The sequence below is a fragment of the Pan paniscus genome, chromosome 18, assembly GCF_029289425.2.
Source record: "Pan paniscus chromosome 18, NHGRI_mPanPan1-v2.0_pri, whole genome shotgun sequence".
Lineage (NCBI taxonomy): Eukaryota > Metazoa > Chordata > Mammalia > Primates > Hominidae > Pan > Pan paniscus.
This window is the reverse complement of record NC_073267.2, coordinates 26,128,504-26,146,031: the sequence shown is the minus strand read 5'-3', so window position 1 is coordinate 26,146,031 and position 17,528 is coordinate 26,128,504. Positions and strand designations below refer to the sequence as shown.

Genomic DNA, 17,528 nt, shown 5'->3' with positions numbered 1-17,528 from the left:
TGAGGCCAGGAGTTTGAGACAAACCTGGGCAACACAGCAAGACCCTGTCTCTATAAAAATTAAAAAATTAGCCAGGTACAGTGGCACATACCTGTAGTCCCAGCTACTCAGGAGGCTGAAGCACGAGGATCACCTGAGCCCAAGAATTCAATGCTACAGTGAGCCAAGATCACGCCACTGTATTCCAGCCTAGGCAACAAAGCAAGACCATGTCCCCCCAAAAAAAAATAAATAAAATGTAAAAAGTGTACACTAATTGCTAGCCACGAGAGACTAGGCACAAAGCACTGCACTAAGCTAAGGTTAGGATGCAAAGAAGGTTGCAACCAAAGGAGGAAGTGTATACAGTAGAAAATAAAACTGAATACATAAAAACAATTATTATTGTACAATGCAGAATTAGGTGGACGCAAAACCAACAGCTAAAGGTCCCAGATTGCAAACCAGAGCAAATCAGGTACCAGGTACCAAAAGAGAACCAAGGTATCAAAAGATAAATCTATAGGCCAATAACCCTTATGAATACAAACATAAAACTCCTCAACAAAAGACTAACAAACCAAATCTAGCAACAAACAGGACTACACAAAGTGGATTTATCCCAGATATGCAAGGGTGGTTTAACATGAAAATCAACGAAATACACCATGTTAATAGAATGAAGGACAAAGCTACATGATGATTTCAAGAGACACAGAAAAAGCATCTGACAAAATCCAGTATCCTTTTACAAGACAAAAACACTCAAAATAGGAATAAAAGAAAACTTCCTTAACCTGATAAAGGCCCACAGCTCACAACATACATAATGATAAAGACTGCATACTTCTCCTCAAGATTAGGAACAAGACAAGGATGTCTGATCTTGCCACTTCCTATTCGACACTGAGCTCGAGGTTCCAGTCAGAAAAAAGAGAGTGCGTGTGTGAGTAAGCATGAACCAAAATTGGAAAAGAAGATGTAAAACTATCTCTATTCACAGATGACAGGCTCTTGTACACAGGAAGTCCTAATGAATCCAGATACATAAAGACTACTGGAACTAATGAACATGTTTAGCACAGCTGCAGAACACAGTATCAACATACAAAAATCAATTGGCTGACACACGCTACAATATGGACAAATCTTGAGGACACTATGCTAAGTGAAATAAGCCAGTCACAAAAGGACACTCTATGACGCCACTAATGAGGTATCTAGAATAATCAAATGCATACAGACAGAAGGTGGAATTGTGGCTGCCAAGAGCTGAAGGCAATAGGGAGTTATGATTTAACGGGTACAGAGTTTCCATTCTACAAGATGAAGAGTTGCAGAGGTGGATGGTGGTGATGGCTGCACAACAATGTGAATGGACAATGCCACCAAACTACATCATTTAAAATGGATAAGATGGTAAATTTTACGTGTTTCACAATTTTTAAAAAACTTTAAAAAAAATCTACTGTATTTCTACACAGTAGCAGTGGACAACCCAAAAAGTAAATCAAGAAAACAATTCCACCTACAATAGCATCAAAAAGTTTTAGGAATAAATTCCACAAAAGAAGCATGATTACACACTGAGAACTACACAACATCTTTGAAAACAATTAAAGACCTAAATGAATAGAAAAAGATTCCATGTTCGTGAACTGGAAGACTTAGTATTATAAAATGCAATACTGTCCACACTGGCCTACATATTCAACACTGTTCCTATCAAAATCTCAGCTGCCTTTTTGCTGAAATTGACAAGCTGATCCAAAAATTCACATAGAAATGCAACCAGAATAGTCAATGCAATCTTTAAAAAAAATTTTTTTTAATAATTAGTCTCTGGTTATCCAGCCAATGCAATCTTGAAGGAAGGCTCATACTGATTCCAAACTTATTACAACAAAGCTGAAGTAATCAAGACAGTGTGGAAGTGGCATAATGATGAACACATAGTATCAACAGAATAGAATTTAGAGTCCAGAAATAATTCTTCATTTTATGATCAAGTGACCTTCAACAGGGTGCCAAGATGAAAGTCTTTTCAACAAATGAAGCTGGAATTACTGGATAGTTACATAACAAGAATGACATTGGAGCCCTCATGCCATATGCAAAACTTAACTCAAAATGAATTACAGAACTAAACATTAAGAACTAAAACTATAAAATTATTAGAACACAAGTAAATCTTTGTGACCTTGGATTTGTTGCCAACAACACAAGTAACAGAAAAAAATACTGGTAAACTAGATTTACAAAATTTAAAATTTTTGTGCTTCAAGGGACTCCATCAAGAAAGTGAAAAGAGGCTGCATGCGGTGGCTCATGCCTGTAATCCTAGGACTTTGGGAGGCAGAGGCGGGTGGATCATTTGAGGTCAGGAGTTCAAGGCTGGCCTGGCCAACATGGTGAAATTCTGTCTCTATTAAAAATACAAAAATTAGTTGGGCATAGTAGTGGGTGCCTGTAATCCCAGCTACTCAGGAGGCTGAGGGAGGAGAAACGCTTGAACCTGGCAGGTGGAGTTTGCAGTGAGCTGAGATCATGCGACTGCACTCCAGCCTGGGCGACACAGCAAGACTCCGTCTCAAAAAAAAAAAAAAAAAAAAAGTGAAAGGAAAAGCCACAAAATAGGAAAAAATACCTGTAAATCATATATCTAATAAGGGACTTGTATCTAAGCTATATAAAGACCTTTTTCGATGACAAAAAATATCACCTAATTTAAAGATGGGAGAAGAATCTGAATGGCCACTTCTCAGATCAGATATACGAATGGCCAATAAGGACATGAAAAGATGCTAATCATCATTAGCCATTAGGAAAATGTAAATCAAAACCATAATGAGATACCACTTTACATCCATTAGGATGGCTAAAATCAGAAACAAGAACCCTAACAAATGCTGGCAATGGAAAGGATGTGGAGAACCTAGTGCCTCCATACATTGCTGATGAGAATGTAGAACTGTGCAGCCGCTTTGCAAACAGTCGGGCAGTTCCTCAAAAAGTTAAATAGAGCCTGAGCAACACAGTGAAACCCCATCTCTACAAAATACAGAAAAAATTAGCCGGGCATGGTGGCATGCACCTGCAGTCCCAGCTACCTGGGAGGCAGTGGTGGGAGGATGGCTTGAGCCTGGAAGGTGGGAGGTTGCAGTGAGCTGAGATTGCACCACTGAACGTCAGCCTGGGCAACAGAGGGAGTCCGTCTCAAAAACAAAACAAAACAACACAAACAAAAGTTAAACAGAGTTACCATATGACCCAGCAATTCCACCCCTAGGTATATAACCAATAGAATTGAAAATATATGTCCACATAAACATTTGTACATGAATGTTCATAGCAATATTATTCATAATAGCCCCAAAGTTAGAACAGCCCAAATGCCCATTAACTGATGAACGGACAAACAAAACGGGCAATAGCCATACAATGAAATTTATTTGCCCATAAAAAGGAATAAAGGATATATGCGACATGATGGACGAACCTTGAAAACACTACACTAAATAAGACAAGTCACGTACAAAAGTATCATACAGTATGATTCCACTTAAACGAAAATAGGTAAGTCCATAGAGTTATAATAGAAAGTAGATTAGTGGTTGCCAGAGGCTGGGTGGAAGGGACAAATGGGGAGTGGCTGCTATTATGGGGTTTTTGGGTGAAGGGGTGAAAATTCTAGAATTAGATGGTGGTGCTGATTGCACAACTCTGTGAATATACTAAAAACCATTAAATCATACACTTTGTGGACTTTAAAAGGGTGAATTTTATCATATGGGAATTTTATCTGAATAAAGCTGTTATTTAAAAGTTGAGAGAAACTGAAAGGTACATTCAGAGAAGAAGAGCTAGGGACAGGGCAAAAGGTGGAAGGGACAGTGCTAAATTGATAAGCTGAGCAAAAAACAAGAGTCTGGGCTTTAATTCCAGAGTCACTGGGAAGGAGCCAACAAAGGTTTCTAAGAAATAGTGACTGACAGGCCTCAGAAACGTGGCTCGAGGACGATTAACCTGCAGCAGTGTAGAGAATGCACATTTTATGACCCTATCTTTGTAAGATTTTCACTATATGCCTCACATTGCAAAGAGATTCACAAGTGGAATAACATATAAAACATATTTCTCTTACATCAGTTATACAGTCAATTATCAAGGAATAAATGATATTTAAAAGGACATTTAAAATCAGCACATACTTAACTACCATTCTCTCCCGTCTGTGCACACATGTTTTAGGGAAACTTCAAAAGAATGGGAGAAAGAAGGGACCAAAGTCAACAAAACACAGACGTCATAACTCTAAAAATATTCAATATTATTGCAGCAAACTGCTCAATAAGTGCTCCCTGACTGAAAACCACTAATAAGAACAGCAAAACAACTGAGTTGGCTTAATCTTGTTTGTTATTATACAAAATCCAACCAGTCACTGTTTGCAGAAAATATCTTGTAAGGTTCAAAGTATAAAATTCTTCAACCAGGTTTCAATCTGTTTTGAACATTCCATTTGAAACGAGAAGTCAGCTGAGTCATCATCACATAATATACTACTGCTAAAAATTCAAAATGCTTTTCCCTAGTTACAAGAGTGGAAATGCTAGGATTTCTCCTTCATAGCCAACTCAAACACACAGAGTATGCAAATCATTTTTAAAATAAGACATCTTAAATAGGAAATTTAAACTATATTTATTTTCATGGGTGGCTTTTTTTTAAGACGGAAAGAAGCTGTGCCTTAGTCGAATATTACTTCCTTTTGAATCTCAAACATCTTCCTCTTATTGATACTATTCAGCTCCTCTGACAACCTTCTCATAAAGAAGCAGTTTCTTAATCTTTGAGGAGTAATGACCCTTTGAGATCTAATGAGCACTAAGGACCATATCTGCTTTTGTTGTGGGGTTTTATTTTTATTTTTATTATTTTATTTTAGCATACATTCAATTTTGCAAACCACTTCATAACACCTGTGGTCCCTCTGTGGCATCGGGATGAGAACCCTTGGTCTGCTGGCACCGTGCCACTCTAATTTCAATGGGGCATTCTTTTAAGAAAGTGTATTACAAGCCCAGCCCCAGTGTTTCATTTTCCTACCAGGGTTATCAGTTCATCACTGGTCAAAGCTGAAAACAAGCAACTTTTATGTCCCACAGTAAGGGTGCTACCTTTGGCATAAATCTTCATAAAAGCAGTAATCATTATGGCTGATCGATTTAAATACAAAGACCTGTAATTACTGTAACCTCAAATATTTAAAATTACATCTCAGTTTAAACCAATTGTTTGGCATTTCCTAAAATGAAAGAAACACCAAGTCAGTGTAGAAGTAAGAATATTGGATAACCTTTCGGTTAATTTACTTCAAAATGCTGTGGGGAGGGAATACTGAAGACAAACACATCATCACCTATGGGATACTCCTGCCAAAAAGGGTCAACCTGAACCTAATCATACAGACAAGACCCAAAAAATGCAAATTTCAGTCTGCAAAAACAACTAGACTGGACTATTTCAAAATGTCATTATCAAGAGAGAAGCAGAAAAGGGCAGGAAAATGCTCCTAATGTAAGAGAAACTTCAGACACAACTAAATGCAACCCAGGATACAGGAATTGAGTGAAAGAACAAATACAACTTTAAAAAAATTTTTGAGAAAATTGGGAAAATCTGAATAGGGACCAGACAGAATTGTAAAGTTAAACTTCCTGTAGGTGATCATTTGATTGCTGTCAGGTAGAATGCCCTTATTCTGTGAGATACCTACTGCCATACTTTGGTGTGCAATGTCACGATAGAACAAATGTGGCAAAATATTAATAATCACTAAAACTAGGTAAAGAGATACAGGTATTCGTTGCAACATTTTTCCAATTTTGCTTAAGGTTAGAATGATTGATTATTTATTTGAGACAGAGTTTTGCTTTTGTGCCCAGGCTAGGCTGGAGTGCAATGGCGCAATTTCGGCTCACTGCAACCCTTGCCTCCCAGGTTCAAGCGATTCTCCTCCCTCACCCTCACAAGTAGCTGGGATTACAGGCATGTGCCACCACACCAGGCTAATTTTGGTATTTTCAGTAAAGATGGGGTTTCACCATGTTGGTCAGGCTGGTGTCGAACTCCTGACCTCCAGTGATCTGCCCACCTCGGCCTCCCAAAGTGCTGGGATTACAGGCATGAGCCACTGTGCCCGGCCGATTTTTTAAAATTTTAAAATGAGATAGGGATTTCTGTTTTTTCAGTGAGAGATTTATCATGCATCAGTCTGAACAGAATACATGTAACGCATACCATTTTAGTCTTTCCAATCATGGGCAATACTTTTGCAGTTGTCATTAAAATTGTAAAGATGTTTTGCAATTTATACTTTCAGACATTTCAGATGCCAAAAATCAAAAGAGCTTACTGAATGGTATTCCTTTGATGTTTATATTCAAATTTTCCACAGAGGGTTGTTACACATTTTTAAATTAAGCTTACAGTTTGTGATTAATTTATCCTATCAAGTGATTTACCACCTAATTGCCAAATTAAGCTGGAAAAAAAGCGTATTGGGTTGGTACATTAAAAATGAGCAAAAACCACAATTAACTTTCGCACCAACCTATAGTAATATGCATGTGCTGGCCTGCAAACCGTATCACAGCAAAGCAAAAGAAAAGCTTAACAAAATCAGATTTTCTTTCTTTTTTTTCAGACAAAGGTTGATGAATTGCATGAGTGGGATCCACCTTAGCTACGGAGACCTAATGCCTTGGGGTTTTACTCCTGCTGTCCTAGTCATTTCTTTTCTTTCTTTCGAAACAGAGTTTCACTCTGTTGCCCAGGCTGGAGCGCAGTGGCACAATCTCGGCTCACTGCAACCTCCACCTCCCAGGTTCAGATTCTCCTGCCTCAGCCTCCCAAGTAGCTGGGATTACAGGCACATGCCATCACACCCAGCTAATTTTTGTACTTTTAGTAGAGACGGGGTCTCACCATGTTGGCCAAGCTGGTCTTGAATTCCTGACCTCAAATGATCCACGTGCCTCAGTCTCCCAAAGTGCTGGGATTACCCATGTGAGCCACTGCACCTGGCCAGTCCTAGTCATTTCTAATACAGCATTTGTCCCAGGCAAAAGCATCTCAGACAAGTGTCCCAGTTTAGATGCAACATTATATGGTATATAGCACTTTTAACAACTTTTGTTATATGATGACATACAGTTGGTTTATGGGGGGACAAATCAGTATAACGTGAAGTTAACTTCTACTTTAAACAAAACACATTTAGTACATGATAGTAAAGTCATCACTAGAATGAACATAACATATTGAGATAACTGCTTTTACTCTTTTAGAATAAAGAAGGAAAAACCAAAATTATATTTTATCTATTGTGCAATATAAAATAAAATACTGCACATGGGAGGAATACTAGAATTAGAGTCAAAAGACCTGTTTAAATCCCAGCTGGGTCACTTGACAGAGAATATAAACTTGCGTAAGTTACTGAATCTGTTTCAACCACAGCTTTCCCACTTGAGAAATGAAGAAGTCAGAATGCTGGCTGATCTCTATCTAAAGTCATAGTCCAGCTCTAAATATTCAATGATTCTATGATTCTGGCCTCCAAAATATTTTTTCAGACTAGACCAGCTGAGTTCTACTGGTCTAGACCAGTACTGGCAGATTTTTTTTTTTACAACTGCAAAATGTAACTTAGCATCTTCTCTCCCCAAACTCCTATTTCTGCTCTGACTTGTTCTGTTCAGAGGTTGGGTCAAACTGTCATTCATCCATGATGAAGATTCCTATGTATTTTTGACTCCTCTGACACCTAATCAGCTGTCAAATCCCAGATTCTTAACTTCCTCAGTATCTTATACACTCATCTTTTTTTTCCTTTCTCTCTCTTTTTGCTTTGAGACAGGGTTGCACTCTGTTTCCCAGGCTGGAATGCAGTGACACAAACTCAGCTCACTGAAGCCTCAAACTGCTGGGCTCAAGCAAACCTCCCACCTCAGCCTCCCAAGTAGCTGGGACTACAGGTGCACACCACCACACCCAGCTAATTTTTTAAAATTCTTTTGTAGAGGCAGAGTCTTATCATGTTGCACAGGCTGGTCTCAAACTCCTGGGCTCAATCCTCCTGCCTTGGCCTCCCAAAGTGCTGGGATTACAGGCGTTAGCCACTGGGTCCAGCCTCACTCACCTCTTTTTGCCACCACTTCAATTCAGGCCTCCATCGCTTCTTGCCTAGATCGCTAGTTTTCTCCCATAAATACACCTGGTTAGTAATCCCAGACCAGAAGATTATTCTATCACATCAGTACGCAACAAAAAGCATGCAATAGCTCCTATACCTAAAAATTTATGCACAAGTTCCTCAACCTGACATTCAAGAACCTCTATATCTGGCCTCAACCAGTTTGCTACAAATACCTTATATAACCTGAACTACCCACTGCAATATCAAAATCTCCTGTACTTTCTGGATTTTTGTGTCCTTACTTCTGTTGTTGTTCTTACAATGCCCTTTTATCTGCCTTTCAAAACTGATTCCATTCTTCAAAGTTCAGTTCTAATGGTAATCGCCCTCATGTAGATATTATGGCTCCCATGATACTAACATAATGTGACAATTTTAATGGCCAACTGTGAATTTTAAAAGACAGTTTACCTATGATAGTAAACTAAATTTATTACTTGTGCCAATGTTGTTTAACTGGCACTGGCTACCAGGCACACTGTCTTGAGGATTTGCAGCTTAGCAGAGGAAAAGGAGAATGGCAACACATCTTTGACATTCAGAAACCAGGGCTTCCAAATTGAGGATCTACATAATAGGGTCTAGGCTTCCATGTTATTAAAAGATTTTTTTTTCTTTTTTCAGACAGAGTTTCACTCTGTCAAGTAGGCTGGAGTGCAGTGGCACAATCTTGGCTCTCCGCTCCCAGGGTTCAAGTAATTCTCCTGCCTCAGCCTCCCGGGTAGCTGGGAATACAGGCACATGCCACCACGCCCAAGTAATTTTTGTATTTTTAGTAAAAATGAGGTTTCACTATGTTGGCCAGGCTGGTCTCGAACTCCTGACCTCAAGCAATCCACCCGCCTTGGCCTCCCAAAGTGCTGGGATTATAGGTGTGAGCCACAGCACTCGACCAAAAGATGTTTAAATTAACTCAACATCTGAAAGTTTGGAGGCTTTCACGTTACAATTCCTAATGAAGATCTAGAGCAGTGGTTCTCAGCCAGGGTCGATTCTGCGCCACTCCCAGGGACATCTAGCAGTATCTGGAAGCATTGTTGATTGTCACAACTGGACAGGGAGAGCTACTGCGGATGCTGAACATCCTGTGATGCACAGAACAACCCTCAAAATAATAAACTATCTGGTCCAAAATGTCAAGTGCCCAGATGAAAAAACTGATCTAGAAGTATTGCATGCATCTGTGGGTCCCGCCTACCAAAAGAAATTTTCAAATTTTGCAAGTTTGAAGCCTAAAAAGTTACTCCAATTACCAGTGATATGGTCTCCTCCAAGTTACTTAACCTCTTTATACATCAAATTCTTCATCTGTAAAACGGAGATAATAATACTACCTACCTCACAGGGTTTTTCAAGGATCAGATGAGTCCATGTAAAATCTTAGGAAAAGTGTGCCAGGCACATAGTAAGCAATCAATAAATTTAACTACTTACATTCTTCCCTGGCTTAGTGCCCAGTCCCACAGTTGAAATATCGAAAATGCTCAAAAAATGGTTACTCAATGAATACAATGCCTTGATTTCCTGGGGAGAGCACTAATGGGTAAAGACAGATACATTCTTTTTTGTGAAAAAGGAAACACAGCTAGAGATGGAGATGAAGGAAGCATCTGCCCACCTAATCACCTCTCCTTCCTCAGAACACTTTTAACCTGCAAGAAATGCTCCCCTCTCATTGGATCCTTAGTACACATTGCCTTACAATCTCTTTGATATTTGTTTTTCCTTTCATGCCTTCTGACCAACTGAATATTTTCAAGCACAAGAATGGGATGGTATCTTTTGATTCCTACGTCATCTACCTAGTACTACTGTTACTTATGCATTTATGATAGTCTTTCTACTACACTGTACATGCCCTCTGTGAACACGGACAGCACTTTACTTCTTTTATGTAACCCAAAGGGCCTAACAGACCTCAGCAACTGGCTGGCCCACGCCGCTCGTTTTATAGATTGGACAGAGAGGCCAAGTGACTTGCCAAGAGTCAAGGTCATATTGCAAGTAGCAGAGCTGGAATTCAAACTCTGATAAATAGCCAACCCAGAGACTCGAGTTCTACCTAATATCAAAATTATACCTGTGGCACAGACAATTTTTAATTAAGTACTAGAGCACCTTCATAGGAATTATACTGATATAGTTACCTGATAAAACAAAAATGGAAGGAGAAACAGACCTCTAAGCTCTGTTCTGCTGATATTACACCTTAATGGCTCAACCTGTTTTCTTTAATGGTTTCATATCTTAACATTTCCTTACTAGATTTTGACAAAATTTATGTAAATATACCACAAATAGTCAGTGATGTCAGACTTAATTTCCTTTAAATGATCCCATAATTATTTTGAGTAACAGAGAATCCCTTACTGGGTAAACCAATGATGCCTATCCTTCACCATCTGAACACATTCTTTAACGATCACCTGAACAGATTAGTATCTTATGAAACTCAATAGGCCAGCAATTTGGAACAATTCTACGCGGTGCAAAATATTCAGACGATTTGAAATGTGAGTGTTAAAAACCCCAACGTAAACCTAAGACCCGCAATCATCAAGAGCAAACTACATTAAAACCTGAGATAGGAGAAATTTCATTTTATTTTCAACAAGTAAAAAAAAAGAAAAAAGAAAGCTATTCACGGATTTGGTTAATTGGCTAAGTTTCCCTGAGTGTCCCAATATGATGCAAAAGAAAAAGGGGAATAAGAAAGGAAAAGACGGTAGGAAAGAAAATGAATGTGAAAAGGAGTTAAATACAGTACAATTCCTTGATGCTTAAGCAATTACAGCTCAATGAAGCTAAATATTTCCATTCCATAAAGACATCGTTTAAAAAAAAAAAAAATCTCCCTTCACGGTGATGCAAAAGCAGCAGGGCCCAACAGGAACGATAACCTCTTCTGGAGAAAAGATTTTTAATTATTTTACCAGCTGATAAAAAGAGCACACACCGAACATGGACAGAAATGGAGTTTCGAAGGAAAACAAAACGCAGCTTATGCTTGGTAAAGTTCAAGGACAAAACTGTGTCCAATGCAACAGAATCCGCCTGACTACAATGTATGGGGGTGGGGGGGAATGCGAACACATAGTATCTTTTTATAAAAGCAACAATTTGAGCTACAAAGTAATAACGGGGAAGCCAAAACAGTTTGACAGCCCGCCATAAGGGCCGCCTCAATCATGAGTCACACAATGCCTGCAACCATTTACAATAGTAATTAATGCACAAGTCCCCTAATTAAATTCTAAAAGGGTGAGAATGCTTTAACTAAGTTTACAAGAATTGCTTTGCGCTTTTTTTTTTTTTTAAGAAAGAAACACACGCGTAATTACGCATCTCCCCGCAATCCCTCCAGTATTCCCCCAGGCCGCTTCTCCCGAATGTCTGCTCTCCGGGTGCGGAAGAAAATGTCACGGGGGAACTTCTCAACCCAGAAAGGGCGAATCGGAGTAGAAATATACGATTATCGTGGGGCGGGAGACGCAAAGCTCGCCCATCTTACCTGCTAAGATTTCTTTCTACGTCTTTGGTAGCTTTAGCTTCCAATTCTCTGAAACAAAAAAACAAAAACAAAAACAAAACAAAAACACACACAAAAACGAGATGCGCGTGAAAACGGAGCTGCTGCGGCAGAGGCTCGCGCCGGGGCCGGATGGGGGAGGGGAGAGGACGGGGGGAGGGGGACTCACAAAGCTGCGGGGCTGCAGCCCGGACTGCGGTCCCGCGGCGCGGGCGAGGCGCAACCCCGGCCTGGCCCCCGCGGCGCGGCGCGGCGCAGCGAGGCTCCCCCGGGCCGCCCGCTCGGCCTCCGCAGCAACGCAGCCTGCGCCCTCCCGCCGAGGCCCGAAGTCTCGGGGACGCCCGGCGCCGCCGCCTCTGCTGCCGCCGCCGCCGCGGGTTGCGGGCCCTGCGGCAGCGCCCGCGGCTCCTCCCGCCCGGAGGGAGGCCCTTGTTCCGCTCACCTCATGTGTGTAAAGTGCACGAGCAAGTGGGGCGCGGCGAAGGAGGCTCGCGAGCCTCAAGCCCTCCGCAGCGCCGCGGAGAGAGGCCCGAGCCGCTGCACCAGCGCCATTTTCTACACCGACCCGCTGCCGCCGCCGCCGCCGCCGCCGACACCGCCGCCGCCGCAGGCCCCAGACCGGAAGTGAATGCCCCACTCGGCAACCCCTTCCGGGGGCGCCACGGCCACTGGCCCCCAAGATGGAGGCCCTAGCAACTGGACCCGCAGATTGGGCAGGTCCTTGGCAACCGCCCCGGCGTGTCACGCTGCACCCGGCCGGACCTCCCTGGAGGTCACAGCCTCCGAGGCGCCCCGCGGAGTGGCTGGGGGGGGCCTGCGGAGTCCCGAGTCCAACCTTTTTCGGTGCGGCCGGCTCCGGTCTGACCGAGGAGGGGAGTCCCTCCCCTCCTCCTCCTTCTTTCCTGCGACACAAGTTTCCTACCCGCCGCCCGGCCCCTCCCCCACTGACACACGCCAAAAAAAAAAAAAAAAAATTGCCTAAAACGCAAATTTTACCCCAACTGCAGCCTGATGAGCCCGCGCGGCTTTTGAATTCAGCCACTTCTAATTATTTTTGACCTTGGGCCAGTTATTTAACCTCTATGCTTCTCTGTTCCTCCTCAGGTAAAGAATGCATACCTGAGGCGGGTTGTGAGGCTTAAAAGCGATTTTTATCCACCGACCTTTGACTCAGCAGTTCCGCCTGCACGGATTTTCTGCTCAGGAAATAATTCTGGGTATCTGCAAATATTTCACCATCGAGATACTAAGCTGTGGTATTGATGATGGTGAAAAATTGCAAACAGCCAAAATGTCCAGCGCTACTAGATGGCTTCAAAAACAGCTACTGGCATGTATTAGGACACTGTAAAAATGATGTGGAGGAATAATCCCGGCATGGAGGAAATGGTTGCAATAGAATAAATGAAAAAGCAGGTTCCAGCGTAGCTCACACAGTAAGAAACATCTTAGCGTAGACACAGTAAGATACATACATGTAGATAGACTAAGATATGTATATATGTAGACACAGATGCACATGTGTACATTAAAAGTATACATACATACCTACATGTAGATACAATAAGACATACATATCTGCAGGTAGATACAACAATACACATACATGTAGATACAGTAAGATACATATTTTCACTTGCGTGTGTTCTTTCCAACCTCTCATCATGCTTTTTCTTCTAATTTAAAGATAATTCCTCCTCTGTGCTTAAAATCTATAACCTTTACTTTCTCAGAAACCCCACTCTGTGGATCATCCCATTCTCCTTTTTCTAACCTAAGTCCTTCAACTGGGTTTTTTTTTTTAATTTTTTTATTATATTATTTTTTTTTTAGGCAGAGTCTCGCTCTGTCTCCCAGGCTGGAGTGCAGTAGCGCGATCTCCGTTCACCGCAACCTCCGCCTCCCGAGTTCAAGCAATTCTCCTGCCTTAGCCTCCCAAGTAGCTGGGATTACAGACGCGCACCACTGCGCCCAGCTTTTTTTGTATTTTTAGTAATGACGGGGTTTCGTCATGTTGGCCAGGCTGGTCTTGAACTCCTGACCTCAGGTGATCGCCCGCCTCGGCCTCCCAACGTGTTGGGATTACAGGCGTGAGCCACCGCGCCCAGCTTCAACTGGCTTTACAACATGCTTGAATCTCTCCCGTTAAAAACAAACAAAACTTCCCTAGACATGTTGGGTTCCTGTCCTCTCCGATAGGTTAAGCTAGTGAATGAATGCACAGAAAGTCATGAAACATATGCACCAAAATGTTAACTGATTATGACTTATTTTCATTTTATTCTTTTAGTGTATCTGTTTTTTTCTTTTTTGCGATGAGCATATAAAAAACACTTTTTTGAAAAAAAAAATCAGGTTTACAAAATATAAAACGTAGTGGGCACCAAATAAATGCTAGTGACTTTCCTTTTCCTGCTATCATCCCTGAGGTTCACTTACCTACACACATATTTGTTTTTCTTTCATAATCCTTTCTACTTAAAATGTTTAAAAGTTACTATGGTATTTCATTAGGAGTTTAAAAATATGAACATATACGTATGGCACAATATGCTTTCATACCAGGTTTAGGAATAATTTTTCACAACAACATAAGGCAATGAAAACAGTCATATTTATGAACATTTGCACAGCTGTTAAGATTGACTGATTTTTTTTTATTAGACTTTTTTAGGTTTTAATGACTCAGTGATTCTTAATTGGGACAATGTTGCCCCCATCCCTACCCCTGGGGACATTTAGCAATGAAGTTTTTGGTTGTCACACTGGATGCTACTGATTGGTATCTGATAGCTACAGACCAGGGATTCTACTAAATATTCTACGATGCGTAGGACAGTCCCCTACAACACGGGAGTATCTGAACCAAAATGCCAATAGCACCAAGGTTGAGAAAGCCTGGAACTAATTCCCAGCTCCAGCAAAGCTAATAAAATATGATTTCTTGGCCAGGCGCGGTGGCTCATGCCTGTAATCCCAGCACTTTGGGAGGCCGAAGTGGGCAGATCATCTGAGGTCAGGAGTTTGAGACCAGCCTGGCCAGCATGAGGAAACCCGGCCTGTACTAAAAATAAAAAATTAGCCAGGCATAGTGGTGCATGCCTGTAATCCCAGCTAATTGGGAGGCTGAGGCAGGAGAATCGCTTGAACCCAGGAGGCAGAGGTTGCAGTGAGCTGAGATCACGCCATTGCACTCCAGCCTGGGCAACAACAGTGAAACTCCACCTTGGGGGAAAAAAAAAAAAAAGATGTGATTTCCAGAAGGTTTGTTGACAGTGATTGGACATCCCATCTGAGCCCTCCTGGGCTGCAATGTAGAGTTTTCTATGTGAGGTCATGCTAGTCACTTTTAAATTATCTCTTACTTAAACTTGGTGCATACATCGAAGAAAAATGACAATATAAGATCAGCACTGATTCCTTATGTGGGACCCTCTAAGGGATCTTTTCCTGTTACTATCTTTTCTTTTTACTAAATAATCATTCTCTCTACTGAATATTTCCCATCACCACACAAACTCTAGTAACTTTCATTAAAAAGCAAAAAGCCCAAAACTCCCTTGATGCATCATTCCTCTCAAGCTCCATTTTTCTGCTCTCGTTCCCAACAATGCTTTCTTGGGAAAGTGTTCAATACAAGCACCTTCCACTGGCTCTCTTCCTTCTCCCAGCTCTCTTTAACCTGATATCCCCATCCCTCCTGCAAAACTGCTCTTATGAAGGTCGCAAGTGACTTTGAGGGTGCCAAACTCAATGGAAACATGTCTGTCCTCATCTTGATTTACTTCTTAGCTACATTTGCCACAACCTAACTCTCCCTCCTTCTTAAGAGAATCTCTTTGCTAGGCCATCTTGACAGTATATTCTTCTGGAGTTCTTTTTACCTCTCTAGCCATTTTTTTTTTTTTTTGGTATCTTTTGCTAACATCTTCTGTTTTATATCAAATAAATGTTGGAGATCTCCCCACTCCCAAGGCTTTGTCCCAGACTTCTGTTCTTCCCCCTTCTCTACTCTCTCTTTAGGATGGGTAATCTCATTTATTCTCTTGTATTTAAGTACTCTCTGAATGCAGATTACTCTCAGATTTAAACCTTAACCGTTGTCTCACCTGTGTACCCCTGAATGCCAAAATGACAATTCACTCACACAATATTTATTGAGCACCTACTATGTGCCAGGCACTGTGCTAGGACTGGCTTCTCTGGTTCTTGTGAGGAACTACAGTGGTGGATGAAGTCTAGCAAGGCAGACAGATTTGTTTTTTTTTTTTTTTTTTTAGACATAGTCTTGCTCCGTCACCCAGGCTGGAGTGCAGTGGCATGATCTCAGCTCACTGCAACCTCTGCCTCCTGGGTTCAAGCGATTCCCTTGCTTCAGCCTCTCCAGCAGCTAGGATTACAGACGTGTGCCACTACACCCGGCTAATTTTTGTATTTTTAGTAGAGACGGGGTTTCACCATGTTGGCCAGGCTGGTCTCGAACTCCTGACCTCAAGTGATCACCCGCCTCGGCCTCCCAAAGTGCTGGGATTAGGCATGAGCCACCGTGCCTGGACGATTTTTTTTTTCTTAAGCAAACAGAAAGTGTATAATTACAAACTATGGCAAGTGCACAGAAGGATAGGAATGTTGCTCTAAGAAAGTGTAAAACAAAGGAACACAACATTGATTATGCAACAAAGAACGTTTCTTTGAAAATGTAAAGCTTCACCTGAGAATGGAGAGAGGAGCTGGGGAGGGGGAGAGGAGGGGGTCTCAGGCTGGAGGGTTACATTTATGGTTACATTTGTGGGTTATCAGTGCGGAGGGAAACAGGCTTCATATTGTATTTGGCTTTAAATCTGCCAGACCGAGGCAAACGGATTGCTGGAGCTCAGGAGTTCGAGACTAGCCTGGGCAACATGGCAAAACCCCATCTCTACTAAAAATACAAAAATTAGCCAGGTGTGGTGGTGTGCATCTGTAATCCCAGCTACTCAGGAGGCTGAGGTGGGAGGATCGCTTGAGGCTGGGGCAGGGAGTAGGTTGCAGTAAGCCAAGATAATGCTACTGCACTCCAGTCTGGGTGACAGAGTGAGACCTTTTCTCAATAAATAAATAAATGAAACTGCTAGTGTTGTCATTTTCATTTTACTTGCATCAGTCCATTAGGAATGGAACCAGAAACAAGGTCCTGTAAAGAGAAACAGGCTGTACAAATTTAATTTTAAATAAGCCCTTTTTCTCCATTTGTCTTTGTTCCTGTGACTTTTGAAGTTATCAGGACAAAGATGTTCTCTAACTTCTCCTCCTTCTCTTACTGAGAAGGGCAAATGATGAGCCTAATACTTTGGAAATTATGTACTTGAAAGAAAAGATTTTGTTTTCCTCCCAAGGCTTTACCAAACAGCATTGTGAGATACATAAGTATTTTTTTTAGGCAAGGCTCATGCATAATATTTTTAAATTTTAAAATTTTTTCACAGTAATGTATAAACATGAACGTGGATATGAGTTCCTGGAGAGAATTTATTTATTTATTATTTATTTATTTTAACAAGGTCTTGCTCTGTCGCCCTGGTTGGAGTGCAGTGGCACGAACTCGGCTCACTGCAACCTCCACCTCCTGGGCTCAAGTGATCCTTGCACCTCAGCCTCAAGTAGCTGAGACTACAGCCGCAAGTCACTGCACCTGGCTACTTTTCATATTTTTTGTAGAGATGGGGTTTCACCATGTTGCCCAGGCTGGTCTCAAACTCCTGAGCTCAGGTGATCCGC

At 41.5% G+C, this 17,528-nt stretch overlaps 1 protein-coding gene across 25 annotated transcripts in view; it reads right to left on the bottom strand.

Moving 5' to 3' along the window:
- TNRC6A (trinucleotide repeat containing adaptor 6A) overlaps nucleotides 1-17,528 on the bottom strand; it is a 211,906-nt gene that overhangs the window by 86,676 nt on the left and 107,702 nt on the right. For 2 of the 25 annotated variants that reach the window (XM_055100438.2, XM_055100437.2), the window contains exons 1-2: nucleotides 12,214-17,423; nucleotides 11,754-11,801 (exon numbers count right to left, since the gene is read on the bottom strand). The exons of 14 other annotated variants lie outside the window; for them this stretch is intronic. In XM_055100438.2, coding sequence (XP_054956413.2) covers nucleotides 11,754-11,801; nucleotides 12,214-12,218 — 53 coding nt within the window. In that variant the 5' untranslated portion in view covers nucleotides 12,219-17,423. Of the gene's footprint in view, nucleotides 1-11,753; nucleotides 11,802-12,213; nucleotides 17,431-17,528 lie in introns of those variants that run through there. 9 more of the 25 variants (XM_055100442.2, XM_034950890.4, XM_034950900.4 and 6 more) reach the window with 9 other exon arrangements.